The sequence below is a fragment of the Atractosteus spatula genome, chromosome 11 (genome assembly GCF_055471065.1).
Source record: "Atractosteus spatula isolate fAtrSpa1 chromosome 11, fAtrSpa1.hap1, whole genome shotgun sequence".
NCBI classification, from domain to species: domain Eukaryota; kingdom Metazoa; phylum Chordata; class Actinopteri; order Semionotiformes; family Lepisosteidae; genus Atractosteus; species Atractosteus spatula.
Genome location: NC_142716.1, coordinates 34442126 through 34457165, shown reverse-complemented (window position 1 = coordinate 34457165; position 15040 = coordinate 34442126). Strand labels below are relative to the sequence as shown.

The window sequence follows — 15040 nt, the reverse complement described above, 5'->3', positions numbered from 1 at the left end:
GATGTTAAAATGAGGCGCGTCTCATTTGTAAAGGTTTTCTAAACACTGATTTACATGTACAGTAAGTCCAGGAGGCTTTGGTATGGCTCTGTTCCATGTGAAGGTCTGTTAGCTATTGCAGATTTGTTTGTGTGTGAAAACAGGGAAACGCATACAGCAGACGCAGCCTTTGATGTTTACAGGATCTGTACACAATACGTCTCACAGGAGGTGACCCCATTTTTGACCGTCTTTTTTTAGCCTTTTATTTTTTGCGTATAAATGCCAGGAAAAAAAAAATGGTTTTTACTGGTGACCTTTTTTGACAAATAGTTTTTTTTGTTGTTTTAGTTTCCTCCCCGCTCCTTTTCTTTCCACTCGCATTCTGCGTTACAGTTTATACGTTTTTTACTGTAGAAACAGCCCAAAACTGACAGATCCCATTAACAATAATCAGTTTCGATCAGTCCATCTGATTTTACCCCAGGGGTCGCAGGGAATCCAAATAGATGCTCCTCGAGTATTTAAAATGTTTGATCTCATTTTGCTAAACCTGTATATTTTAATATATGATGTTTAAATAAGAAAAAATGAATGACTTTACCAATCTAATTTGTTTAATAGCCTTTGTGCACTGTGCACAAAGAATGGGCCCAATAGTTCGGTCTCCTCCTTAACTCTTCCTGCAGGTGTCAGTAGAGAGCTGGTTTGGTACGGGCTGAAAGGGCTGGGTGTGGAAACCAGGCACAAAAGGTTGCATCCCTCAAGACAATGCCCACAAATCCCTACACGTTGACAACAAAATAAATATACAAAAAAAAACCCGCTGAAGTGACTCATAGTTTGCAGAAACACACGCTTCCTCATGTTGTGACTTTGTTTTCCGACAAGGGCTGGGCTGCATCATTCAGCGGCTCATGTTACTCGCAGGACGGATTCCCAGAAATCTGCGAGATGTCAGTCCCTGGCCCCAGCCCCAGGAGCGCTGAGGCAGCGGCTCCGGCTGAACTGTGAGCCTTGGGTCATCTGAGCACTTCCTGGGCCTCTGGACGCCTTCCAAGCCACCACAAAGCCACAGTCATCTACGTGGTTTGGACACCACAGAATTATATCTCCCCTCCTGGAGAGCATTACTTTCTCCACTCATATCGCCGGCTGCAGAGGGGTGAGACACAAGCTGCGGGACAGGTTGTCTTTCAGCCTTGTTTGTGCACAGCTGAAGGTTGATCTGAAAATATTAGACTGAAAATATTTAATACTATGTATATGTTTGTACATTATGTAATGTATACAGTTACTTAGTAACTATATGTGGACTTGTAGTAGTAGTAGTAATAATTGCTTACACTTATATAGCTCTTTTCTGGACACTCCACTCAAAGCGCTTTACAGGTAATGGGGACTCCCCTCCACCACCACCAGTGTGCAGCCCCACCTGGATGATGCGACGGCAGCCATAGTGCACCAGAACACTCCCCACACACCAGCTATCAGTGGGGAGGAGAGCAGAGTAATGAAGCCAATTCATAGATTAGGGTTATTAGGAGGCCATGATTGGTAAGGGCCATTAGAAAATTTGGCCAGGATGCTGGTGCTACACCCCTTCTCTTTTCGAGAAATGTCCTGGGATTTTTAATAACCACAGAGTCAGGACCTCTGTTTTACATCTCATCCAAAGGACGACGCCTTTTTTACAGTATAGTGTCCCCCTCACTATGGTGGGGCGTTAGGAGCGCCCCCTACTGGCCCCACTAAGACCTGTTCCAGCAGCAACCTTAGCTTTCCCAGGTCGTCTCCCATCCAGGTATTGACCAGGCTCACACCTGCACTTTATAGCTGGGATTTCAAATGATTCTGACTAACTTTGGAGTCATAAGAACATATATAACTCCGTTTTAGACCGAGCATCATATCTGCAGCTAGAGAATTGTCACAGATTAACCTTTTTAATTTTTTAAAATTCATTTTCAAGTTCATACACCATCCATCATTAAAGAGCAATAAGATGAAGAGAACAAAAACGATCACTGTGGAAGGAAATAGTATCCAATATCATAAAGATGCAGACAGAGAGATCTCCATTCCCAATCGCCTTCTAGCTCTCTAGTTACAGCCGTCCTGTCTCCTCTTCAGTCATCCTCCCCATCCAGCATAACTCCCCTCCTCCCTTAGTTTGTAGAGGGACATTTGCAAACATTAAGATTTACATGGGTAGGTAATTTACACTGTGTCTTTTATGGATAGCAATTTTTTGCCTCATTGTTGCCTTCTACTAAAAAAGGTTTTTCTTCAAATTAATGCACAGTCCTCAGCCTCAAGTATCTGTATTTATATTCCCGAGACTGTGCTTATTCCTAACTGTATACATAGGAAGTGGTTTTGATATGTACTGTATATACTTTAAAAAAAGAAAAAAGATTTGGGTATTTGAAATGTCCCTATCTTTTGTGGTGTGTATATTGTTTAATTTTTGATCACCCAGAGGACAGTCTCATTTTTTATTTGCGCTTTGCCTGTACACCATCTTTGTTCACACTGAATGTTTTGTCAGCTGGTACGCCTTGCACACCAGCTAGTCTTAACAGCAGATAAAAAAGCAGATGAAGTTCAAACCTTTTTGCTTCACTCAGAGTGAGTCTATCTTTCAGCGTCTTCATCTATCATGTCCGTGGCCATACACTCTGAAAAGGTCTGTATATTCTTATACACGGAAAGTCATTTTTTCACACCAGGTAGCAAATTGAACATTAGCTTATGCAGTTCAGTAATTCATAATCAGCTTCTTGTGTAAGAAAGATTACTTTTGATGATTCAAGTGCTGCTTGTGTGATTCTGACATGCATATTAAGCTCTTGAAGGCATTATGTTTTAATTACCCTTCTCCTTAACGAGGGAGCTGTTTAAGTAATGATCTCATTTCTGCTCAGCAGTGCTCTCCTCTGCCCAGTCTGGAGGCTCAGACAGTGCTTCATTCTCAAACCCCATCTGCTTCTTTCACAGAGTTTCAATCCCTTTCACTGTTTAATTCCTCCAATTAGCAAGCTTTTCAATTCTGTCTTCAATTAGGGTAATTGTACTGTTTAACAATCGCTGGGCAAGGTTTTTAGCGTGACTTGGCAGCTCTTGCACGTTGTTGTCGTTGTTTTAGAATGATTTATTTGTAACTACAGAAGATGCCAACTGCGATGTGGCTCTGTGTTTCAGATGTGCCTTGTAGCTGCTTTGGGAGCCTGTGTTATCTCCCACTGCAGTCAGTCAACACATCTCCACCCCTCCGTAAATACAGTTCAGCTTTAAATCTCAACCCTGCAGGTTTGAGGGCACTACTGTATTACTGGTCTTGGAGCCCTCTATGTCTAGCATGTCACATATTGCATGAAGCTACCGCTTACCCGACTTATTGTCTTACTGCTCAGGCACTGTTCAAGTGTGAGAGTTTAAGTTAAAAAAAAATAAAATTTATATTTGGAAATTATTCTTTGGGTGGAAATACAAAATATCCAATAATATAAAAAAGTGCTGTTTCATTTCAGTGGGGGAGAAGATGAGTGAATTTGTTGGGAATCAAGCAGTGAAACAGGTCACGCATTCTTATTACTGTCCAGTTTTTCTCGGTTTTGAATGAACCAGGTTGAGAACAACATGCAGAAATCGATCAGGAGAACAATGTGCAGCTTTCATACAGCTTAACATCATCCGTATGCTAGATTCTGCCGAAAAAGGGAAAATGCATTTATAAATATAACTTTTTAATGAAAGTTCATGTTTTAACTATTGTAGATGTTGCCATCAACACACCCCTTGACGTCTGAATGTTAGATGTCAGAGTTATCTTTGACTAGCTAATAAAAAAGTCTTTATGTGTGAAAATGAAGTAGTGTGCTTCAGGCAACCCTTGAGCTTCAGCATTGCCCTTGACCCTCTCTGGTTTCACCGGCTCGCTCCAAAGGGCCCTGTTTTCAATCAGCGCTCTTGGTCAGGACTCTTGAGACGTGCTACAGAGCAGAAAGTGACTTCTCAGTTACTTCTGATCTTGTGGCTCAGAGACGCTGGGCTAAAGAGAGTCCGGCCCTGCTCTGTACTTGTACTTATCTCGGGGTTGCACACAACTGGTGAGGCAAAGAGTCGATCCACTGTTCTGTTAACCCGTTTGCCAAAAACTGCCAATGAAAAAAGTTACATGGTATTATGTTACTTTCTTAAAGCAGAGAGCTCACTCTAAAGAGTGAGCGCTTAAAGCAGAGTGCTACATAAACATGTAACCCTGGATATAAGCCAAAGTTTAAGATGATTTCTGCATTCTACAAACTTGCGCTTGTGCATTGATTCACCTCAGTTTTACAGTGCTGACTTATGCCTAAAACAGGACAAAGCACTATCTTTTACCTGGCCTAGATCACTGCTTCAGCGCTTGTCCAGCCCTGTACAAGCAGGAGCTATTTAACCCTCCTGTCCAAAGTCATCCAGGAGCTGGGGAGGGGCTCTCAGTGCAGTGTGGGCTTATTTGCATTCCTACTTTTCAATCGCAGGGCCTCTCTGTAATAACTGACCTGATGAGGGCGCTGTGAGTGTGGATGCAGGGGCTGTGAGAGCAGGACAGAGTAGGGGGAGTTTTTTCAGAAGCTCAGTGGTTTTTTTTCCCCACAAGCTTGTTGGAGTCTTCACTCTAACACTTCCCTGCAAGCACAATAAGAGCTACTTGAAATGTCAGTCTTACTGCAGCTTATAAATTAGGAGTGTGTGTACAAAGGAAGAAGTTCTTATCATGGAACGCTAATTGCCTGTGTGTAGATTAGGTAAAAACACAAAGGATGTCAACATTTGAAGCTGAAATTGTAGACCTGGCTAATGGTTGCTTCTTTGTTCAGGGTGTCAGGACACTTGTGGGTTGAAGGAACACTCCCATAGCTTCAGGAAAGCAGATTGCAAAGAATGAGACGGAGACTTCATAGGAGAAAAGATAAATCAGGTATCAGCAGAGAACAGATGGCGGTATTTTAAAGATTTTGTTTAAAGCACGGAACGCAAGTAAGACAGTCTCTTAATTGATTAACCCTTTTTCTTTTAAAACTGTTTTTGTCGAAAAATATACTGTAGAGCAAAAGATAGCACTTCAAAAGAATAGAATCAATTTCTGAAAAGAATGAATTGCTGGCATACTGGAAAAAGCACATTAGAATGGCCAAGATGTATTTGAAAAGAATGTTGCTATAGAGAAAAGAGGCCATAACACGTTTTTTTTAGTATTACAATAACAAAAGTACTGTAGAGGATGAAGTAAATGATTCCTGCTATGGAATGGGAAATGCTTCAATGATTAAAGGGGACAAAAAAGATGTATTAAAAGAGCTTTTCACTCAAGTGTTTACCAAGCAAGAAATCAACAGCAAGCCTCGGGCAGAGGAAAAGCAAAGCTCTGTATTAAATTATGTGAGCAAAGAGAAGAGAGAAATGTTACAGGTACTAAAAACGCACCGGGTAATCTCCAAAACCTGCTGGCATTCTGTCAGCTGTAATTAAGGAAACACAATGTTTATTAAGTCATTAATGAAACTCTTCCAGCAGTCAATCAAGACAAGGGCTGTGCCAACAGATGAGTAAAGAATAATATAACACCAGTGGTCCATCCATAAGAGGGAGACAAAGCTGACATAACTAATTACAGTACCTGATAAATCTGTCATATGTCGGGTTATGAAAAATGATATTTAGAACTCTATTTGAGGGCCATCTTTATGGCAACAGGATAATGTGCATAGACAGTGTAATTACATCCTTGGATCAATTAGCTTCTACCAAACTACATGATCCAAATGGCTGTATCTGCTTCATAAGCTTTCTTATCTTATGTTCAGCAGTCTCTCCCTATACCCTTCCCAGGAAAAGTACATTAGGGACTCCACTCCACTGAATGTTAAGGATACCTGATTTTCCTGTTCTTAAGAGCAATGTGATAAAAGTCTCTTTATAAAATTACAGTTACAGTTTATATTATTTTCCTTTGGAACTTTCTTTCCTTTTCCTCACATTATCGGCAGGAGTAAATACCTTTCGACAGAAAAACATACCTATCTCTCCACTTCAATTAAAGATTTATGCCAAGAAGCAAAAAACACAAGTCTAAACTCTAAACAATTACATTGGTAAGAAATCACATAATTGATTTCTTACAAATCACAAGGATGGACTTCCCATTTGGTTGTTTGGAAACCAGCAATATGACGAAATGACAAGATGATTTTTTTAGAGCACAACAATGACACATTTGTTTGGCAAAACACCTGGTAACCACTGAAGTTCAGAATACAGGTAGGACTGTAAATCCAACACCTTTTGTCTGGTGTGTCTCTCAGCTTTGTTGTACTCATTTTGGTAACAACAGTCTGCTTGTTAAGTATAAGAAGAGATTACAGCAAATTGTCTAATTGCAAAGGGATTTATTTTTTGTCAGTTTGCCAGTGACGCCAATGGAATTGCATTTATAGTTATGGAAAACAACGAATTGTTTTTTATTACATTTCCAGAAGGTCAGTAACCTTTTGCATAGTTATGTGTATGTCCTAAGCACACATCTGGTAGTGGAAATAGCTGCATATTGCAAGAAAGTGACAAATGAGTTTAGCCAAATCTAAAGTATTTTTAAGTGTAGAATTACATTTGGGACTCCTCTCAAAATGTGTGTAATTAGGATTGGATGTTTACTGTATATTTATCTTGCATGTTAATAACACCAGTGGTTTCCTTGTGTTTACTTTAAGCGAAAGTAATGAAAGCCATCCGAGTCGGTCCAGATGTGGCGGGTATTGTTCTGCAGATGCTGTGTGCTTCACCTTGCAACTGCGCTTGTACATCCTAATCTTTATGCCCCCCGTCTTGGATGAGTGGTCAGAAGTTCAGTCGTGCGCCAAAAGGCGATTACTCCGCTATTGAGACTGTCTCGGATACAGACTTTGGGGAAAATCAGGAGTCCACGTGTTTACAAATACATGCAGAGGGTCTTCGGCTGTTGTGCCTGTGGGCTGTGGAATACACTGCAGTCAGACGTCACGGAAGATATCGTCTTCCCTCGTCTTGCAGGATTTGCCGTAATCCACACTGGCATTTTCTGCAAAAATGTTTGTCTTCCAGTCTGAATTAATTTTTTTTTTTGGCGTCTTTGAAAAGCCTCTTTCTTCAATTAAATCCCATCATAAAAATAACCATCATAATGAAAGATGTTAATTTCAGTCCACTAACACAGTTTCTCAGCTGGTGGTCTGCAATATGCGAGATAACGGTCCACGGACTGGGACATCTCTGGAAGCCGTTCAGCGAAGGATGAGGGTGAATGTGTAATTGAGCTGCTGGTCATGTGCATTTCTCTTGCCACTCCAAGTTAACAGTTTGAAGGATGATTTTATTGAAACATGGTGTGCTGTTTTTACTCAAGCATCACATTAAAAAGAGCAGCTGTGATTTATACAGAGTACTCCGCATGTCAGAGTATAGTTCCTGCTATAATTCATTTGAAGTTAGTTGAAGGTATTTTCTGATGAGATTTAAAGATGCATAAACGCCCACACACAAACACACATCGAGTGTTAGTGTTGATGCAGTTTCCTCTCTTCAGTCCTGCACACCTCCTCCAGTGTGGGTGGCCAGTGTTTATAAAGATCTCTGAGCAAATTAACGTCTTACATTGTCTATGGACTAAGAGCAGAAATGAACAATGAGGTAGATCTACCAATAGGGCCTGATAACGGTCCTCTTCATAGTCGTGGTCTTCTGACTTTACACTTCACTTCATTCTGAATTTGGAGGGTTTTGAACGATAGTTTCAGTCGTGAGCTGTGGCAGATGGCACGAAGGAGGGCCAATCAGAGTATTTGCTGGATTAGACTTGATGTTGAACAGTGAAACATGGTAACATGGTGGAGCACCCCTTGTCTGAACCAACACTCACTGTGATTGCAGAGGTATCCTTGAAATGTAGAAAACTATGATATTACAAATTCCTGATTATTGTGTGCTGCAGTGTCCAGCTGCACAGTATGAAACAGCAACATTATCCATTTTATATTCAGTGGTAGAAATTCCCTTTGAAATGTCATCTCTCATGTTATTGCAGGAGACATCAGGAATATAAAATGGTTTTGCAATTTCATTTCACATCAGATCAATAAGTCTTATCAGATGTTCAGATGTATCAGACAGTCTAGTCAGTGATTCCTCAGTAATCCTATACAGGGCAATAATGCCACTATTTTTGTACTGAAAAGGAGAAATGTTTAATTTATGCTTTAATCTCTTGTGGTTTCAGGGCTAATTTAAAAACCAATTCTTTCTCAATGCATTTTAAAATTACTTAAAATAAAATACATTTTTAATTTAACTTAAAGTTAAATTATTGAGTGCTGTGGTCAACTATACACATGTATAATACTGTTACAGCTTTAGGTGACTGGGAAGTGTCTCTTAGATTTTAGATGAAGTTTGTGACACCTTGCAGAGTAAACACTTCTAGCTTCTCAGCAAGCAACCCCTCTGCTTTGATGTAGGGGAGTCCCCTGATCAAAAACACTTGTGAAGTTTATCTTGGTATACCTAGGTAAGTTTTGGGTTAATGACTGTCAGTGAGCAGTCCAGAAATACACCATGTAAGATCACATTTAGACCAGAGAGAGACAAGAAGGTCAGAAAAAAAGGACAGGCAAGAATAGAGAGCAGCCAGGAGGAGTTGGAACTTGAAGCTTGAGCCAGGCGAGAGCCCCTACTTCATGATCATCCAAACAAAACTTGACTGGAGCTAAGTATCTGAACCTTGCTAGGGAGAGCTTGCTCTTCTGTGTTTTTAGGGAACTTGGGCTTCCTTTGTCAAAGATGCCTTGGTTAGCTTAGGGTGCAGTTTTAGAACAGGGACATACGCTTCCATTTGTTTTGTGGCTTCAGGGGTGCAGAAAGAGAGAGAGATTTAACTGCAGGTTGTATTGCATTTTTTAGAAAGGCAGCTTCTCTCTCTCTTAGCCTCTGTAGGCATCATTACGAGTATAATACTTAGTATAGGTCTGGGAGTTTTCTGGATGATTAAGATGTTAGGCCTCTGAAACGCCTCGTTTGTACACACTGTACATAGAGTAACTTGTGTGTTGTTATCTGTAGGATAGTGTTCGTCTTGTCCTCGTTAATAAACATTTGTTTAACCAAGCGTGCCTGGATTATTACTCCTTTCACCAAAGCTGTGCCAGAGAATAAAGAATTCACGTGCCTCTAATTATACCAACCGCTGGGGTACATTCTGGAGAAAGGACTTACAAGTGGGGGTTATGAATATTTATTTTACTTATTGGCTAAACCGTTCAGTCAATTCCTGATTTTCTCCTTTTTTCGTAACCCTCCACTTGTAACAATACATATACCCACATCCAGTGATGGACTGGCGTCCTGTCCAGGGTGTGTCCTGCATGGTGCGGATCATCTGCCAGGCTCTGGTTCATTTCATGGATGGTTATTGAAAATGGATGGGTGGATATATACTTTTATATACTGTATATATAATCTCACAAGTCATTAATTGCACGTGGGCCTTGACGATGGTATCAAATAACTAAGCAGGCTGTGACATTCTATACTGCTTCCCCAAGTCCTTCTTGCTGAGGTTGGTTTGAAGGCCTGTTGTCTCAGTAGGAGAGGTAGTCAAGTATCCTGATGCTGCTGGAAATGACGCCAGTACTGGTCTTTTTCTTTCCCTTACCTGTTACACGTGGGAGCTGGGGGTCTGGATATCTCCTGAAACCACTGTTGCTCTACCCTTTGAGGGTATATGTGTTGGACTAGCTGTCTGCTTTGAGTTGCCCTGATTCCAGTGAAGGCAGTGGTCTTGTCCTGTAAACGGCCTGTGCAGCAGCCCTATGCTTATGCGTGTGTGCGTTTCTTTCTTTGCAGGAATTTACTTGTCAGACCTCACCTACATTGACTCAGCCTATCCCTCCACCGGCAGCATCCTGGAAAACGAGCAGAGGTCCAACCTTATGAACAACATCCTGAGGATAATCTCGGACCTGCAGCGCTCCTGCGAGTATGGTGAGCCGCCCCAGGCCTGTCCGCGGGGGGAGGGGGGGCTCAGGCAGACACTGGTGCACACAGCAGCAGCGCTCTGTCTGCTCCGGGACAGAAGGTCACACAGGTCTGTCGGTCTCCAGTGGAGGTGAAGGTTGTGCTGAAGAGAGTGGTGCACAATGGGGAGTGCAGGCCCACCTTCCAAAAAAACAGTAAAATTGTCCATTTTTCCACTAGAAATGAAAACATGAACACATTCAATACAGGAAACTGGTCATCTCTTAATGTTTTGTACCTCACGCAAAACAAATATTCGCAAAAACCAACTTCAAGCCGGACACAGTTTGGACTGTATGAAAATATAACACTTGTAAGTTCTGGTATGGCTATAAATATTTATTAAACATACACACAACAGACATGTTCTGTTGACTTTACAGCTGTGGAATTCATCTTTATGTTGTTTTTGGGATTAGCTCATTTTATTTATTATTTTATTTGTGGGATTCCGGATTATTTTGGTGAGTGATAAGATGGTCACTTTCATTTTGTTTCCACAGATATACCAGTTTTGCCTCATGTCCAGAAGTATTTGAACTCTGTCCGTTATATCGAAGAGCTGCAGAAGTTTGTAGAGGATGATAACTACAAGTAAGCAACATCGTTTGTACAAGTGGTTTTCTCCTTTGATCATCTAATCAAAATTAAGAATCACTGCACAAAGCCTTCATCTTTTCAGAGTGAAAATTAAGATTTACTGTCTAAATAGAATGAGGCCATTCCCAGCTAAACTGCGTGATCTTTATTAATAACTACTTTCTTTAATATACTACATATCAAAAGAATCATTGCTCTTTTCATTTTGTTTAAGAAAAATAAAATACAGTGTACAGATTTTAGATATTAAATCATTTTGATTATTTCACTGTCATAACCTAAGATAACAAAATTCTGAGCTATTGGCTGAGTCCAGATGATAAGGTGATTTAAACTACTGAATGTCAAATGTGGAACTGAAAATCAAGAAAGAGAAGCAGAAAAAAGAGAAGAGCCTTTTGCAGTCAGTATGTCGGAGCAGTACCTCAGGTAGGCTCACCAGCGGCGAAGTTGATGTCCTCTTTAGCAATGAATCACGGCTTTGTGTGAGCTTCCCGGATGGGTGTCAGCACATGCGGTGCAGATGTGCAGGGCCATGAGTTAATTATGGTGTACAACAGACCAATTGACTGGGAAATCCAGGTGTGATGGCCTGGGGAGCAGGGGGCTGTCCCTACAGACCTCCAGTTGCAGCGATTCTTGGCATCCTGGTTACACGACGCTACATTGATCAAATCCTGGGACCAGCCGCCTGCTGCCCGTCCTCCCTTCCTACAGGCTCAACCAGACATGAGAGCATTCCAGTAGGACAAGACATATCCTCATGCTGCCTGTGTAGTACCAGCATTTTTTTTGAGATAGTTTGCTTAGGATACCTTACCTGCCAGACTTGAGCCCCAATAAACATAGGTGGGATGAGCTATGATGATGTATGTCATATAATGCTCAGTTGCCCGTGATCAGAGAGATGCTTGTCCAGGCTGATGCAGTGGGATGGAACAGAATCACAAAAACATGTTGAAGATACTGTACATCTTGTGCAACAGTCTTCAACATTCACAAGATCCCCTGTTGATTTTCCCTGTTTCTGACTAATGTTAATCTGCACAATACATTTGCCAGTTTTTATTGCTGTTCCATAAAAAATCAATTCATCTTTAACATTTTTTTGTAAAATTGTCGCAGTTCTTTTAGTGTTCACTGATATGATTTTAGATTCAATAATAGCAAAAAAAAATTTTTTTTTAGTTTTTGGTGCCAGTTATATAGAAGCTATATAAAACATCTTCTCTAAATGCTGTGTTTGCATATCTAAATCACAGGATTGACATGGCATTTTCTCAGTCTTTTTAATGGTTTTGTATTTTATGTTTAAAAAATGAGACGCTTATGATTTGTAGTGTTTTCTGACGCAGCTATTTTTTCTCCAAGGCTGTCATTAAAGATAGAGCCGGCCAGTAGCACCCCTCGATCCACAGCCTCCAGGGAAGATCTTGTTGGTGAGACATTAATGCTACTTTTACCCTTTCCTTGCTGTATTCTCCAATGGGTGGGCTGAGTGTATGAAGGTCTCTGCATAATGAAGGGCGTGGAAGAGGCAGGAGCTTTCTTGGCTGGGAGAGGTAGAGGTGAAAGGGAGACATTCAGTGGCAGGTAATGGATAAATTAGCAGTTAATATTGGCTAGTGCTTAACCGTACCGGCTGGGGGAGGGGGACTGGTGCACAGGTTTAGAGAGCAGAAGAGGTGAAGGAGGAATCTTGTGGATGATAGTGCTCATAACTTCACAGACCAGGAGAGGAATGGAGAAATGTGGCACAGTAGCTAAATAAAGAGATTGCAAGACCAAGAGTGGGGGCATTGGGACACAGGGAGAGACTGATCCATAGTCATAGATTCTTGATTAGAAATTCACTTTGGCACACAAGTTTAATACCCTCTATCTCTAGGGGTATTATACGCTCAGTAATTGCAATAAATGTTTTTGGGAGCAATTATTAAGGATTTATTTTCTACATTTATTACATACTCACGTATTCTGGCAAGAGATGGTTATACTTTCTAGTAGGTTGACTTATATAAGATGAAGAGTGCAAACAGTATTTCTGTGAGGTTCTAACAAGTACTATGAGTGTTCATAGATATAGTCTTAAATCAGTAAATTCACTAGTGGAAATATTACCCCCCACCAGCTAGGAACGTTGCATGAGTATAAAGAAGAGATAGGTCATTGTTAAATATTCATAGTTCTTTTAAGCTTTTTTTGTTTTCTGCTCAATCCGTTTGTGAGTGCCACTGGCACAGAGAGAGGGTGGCAGGACTGATCTCCTCTCTCCCCGGCAGGCCCGGACGCAGCAGCTTCTCCTCAGAGTGGGCGGAGGAGCGCCGTGGCAGAGGGTGCCCTGGCCAAAGTGCCTCCCACGCCTCCCTCGCCGCGCAACCTCATTCCCTACGGTCACAGGAAGTGCCACAGCTTGGGATACAAGTCAGTGAAGCATCGCCGCCTGTCCATCCTGGCTAACTTGACGTCTTTTTGATTGGAATAGTAATAATTGCTTACACTTATATAGCGCTTTTCTGGACACTCCACTCAAAGCGCTTTACAGGTAATGGGGACTCCCCTCCACCACCCCCAGTGTGCAGCCCCACCTGGATGATGCGACGGCAGCCATAGTGCGCCAGAACGCTCACCACACATCAGCTCTCAGTGGGGAGGAGAACAGAATAATTAAACAAATTCATAGATGGGGATTATTAGGAGGCCATGATTGGTAAGGGCCAATGGGAAATTTGTCCAGTACACCGGGTAACACCCCTACTCTTTTCAAGAAACGCTCTGGGATTTTTAATGACCACAGAGAGTCAAGACCTTGGTTTTATGTCTCATCTGAAGGACAGCGCTTTTTTACAGTATAGTGTCCCCATCACTATACTGGGGCGTTAGGACCCACACAGACTGCAGGGTGAGCGCCCCCTGCTGGCCCCACTAACACCTTAGCTTTCCCAGGAGGTTGCCAGTTTTGGGTTACAGGGTGATTTTTGTTCTAAGTTTGCCTTCAGCTTGACTCTGGAGTTATTGGAGCACGTTCGTCTGTTTCAAAGCTTGCTTTAATCAGAATATCTGGCCTATTGACGTGGATAGTAAAGAGAGGTACCTGCCTTGTTGTTCTCAGAAAGGAGTCAAGATCCAGATTAATCCTTCTTCCAGAATGGCAGTTCACGTGGCGCTGTGGGCGCTCTGCAGTGACAGGGAGGATGTTGTGGGGGGGCAGGTGGTATTTCCTTGTCTCCCTCTCTGGTGCGGCGTTTCGTCGGGAGAGAAAGTGGACCTGACGTCTCGGGGGTTTTTTTCCCCTCCCAGCTTCATCCACAAAATGAACACGGCGGAGTTTAAGAGCGCCACCTTCCCGAACGCGGGCTCCCGGCACCTGCTGGACGACAGCGTGATGGAGAGCCACACGCCCTCGCGCGGCCAGGCAGAGAGCTCCACGCTGTCCAGCGGGATCTCCCTGGGTGAGCTCGCCGCGCTGACCCACACTCCAGCCCACGCCTCCGCCGCCTGCCTCACGCACTGAATCCCCGCTGGCAGGAGAGGAGCTCAAAAACAACATCTCTGTGACCTCTTTTTACACAGATGCATTATCAACGCATCTTAAATAACTCCTGTTACTTAGAATTACATTGCGGGTGGGGTAATCTTCATTGTAACTGAATTGGAAAAGCAATTTACAGAAATTAAAGGCGATCCAATTTAAACAGAAAATGGTAACTCTACCGGCCCACATTAAGTCATGAAATTGTTGAAGCTGGAGAAAATAAAATACACCTGACGTTCAGACTGCATACAGTATGACAGTACTCCTTATTTTATCCCTCCATACTATATTTTGATTAGCTCCCTGTTATCTGTAGTTCCTAATGACCTTGTTTTTTACATAATATTAATTATTTTAAACTACATTTTGAATTCTGTGATGTTTTCTTACTGTTGGACTAACTTTGCCTATCCAGTTTAAGTGAAAAAATGGCAAATTCATTATGAAAAGGGTAATCCGGTTGAACTTTTACTACAGAAAGACATGCTACAGCCTCAGCTCTGAACAGCCTGTCTGTCCACGTGGGATTGTACTGCTGATGGAATTCTGTATTGGGTTTAATCCAGCTCCTGCCTGGACTAGAGAAAATGTTTGTAGTGAAGTCCATAAATCAATTAATCATTAATACCTGACAGCAATGAACCCTTATAGACCTGACAGACCTAACTGCTTATTTGCATTATAGAGGCTTTAATTGATTTGCCTTTGAAAAACAGCTTAGTTAAAAAAGGATAGCAAATATAAACATTATTATTGTAACTATATGATTATGATGAAGGAGGAGGTGCTCCTCTGTTTCAAAGTAGGTTGATACAGGTGCAGTTTTATAAACGA

At 41.8% G+C, this 15040-nt stretch overlaps 1 protein-coding gene across 2 annotated transcripts in view; it reads left to right on the top strand.

Annotated features, from left to right (window-relative positions):
• Positions 1 to 15040, top strand: part of ralgps2 (Ral GEF with PH domain and SH3 binding motif 2) — a 110527-nt gene that overhangs the window by 83310 nt on the left and 12177 nt on the right. For both annotated transcript variants that reach the window (XM_088927123.1, XM_088927122.1), the window contains exons 10-14: positions 9901 to 10038; positions 10575 to 10665; positions 12043 to 12110; positions 12954 to 13095; positions 13972 to 14123. In XM_088927123.1, coding sequence (XP_088783249.1) covers positions 9901 to 10038; positions 10575 to 10665; positions 12043 to 12110; positions 12954 to 13095; positions 13972 to 14123 — 591 coding nt within the window. The remainder of the gene's footprint in view (positions 1 to 9900; positions 10039 to 10574; positions 10666 to 12042; positions 12111 to 12953; positions 13096 to 13971; positions 14124 to 15040) is intronic.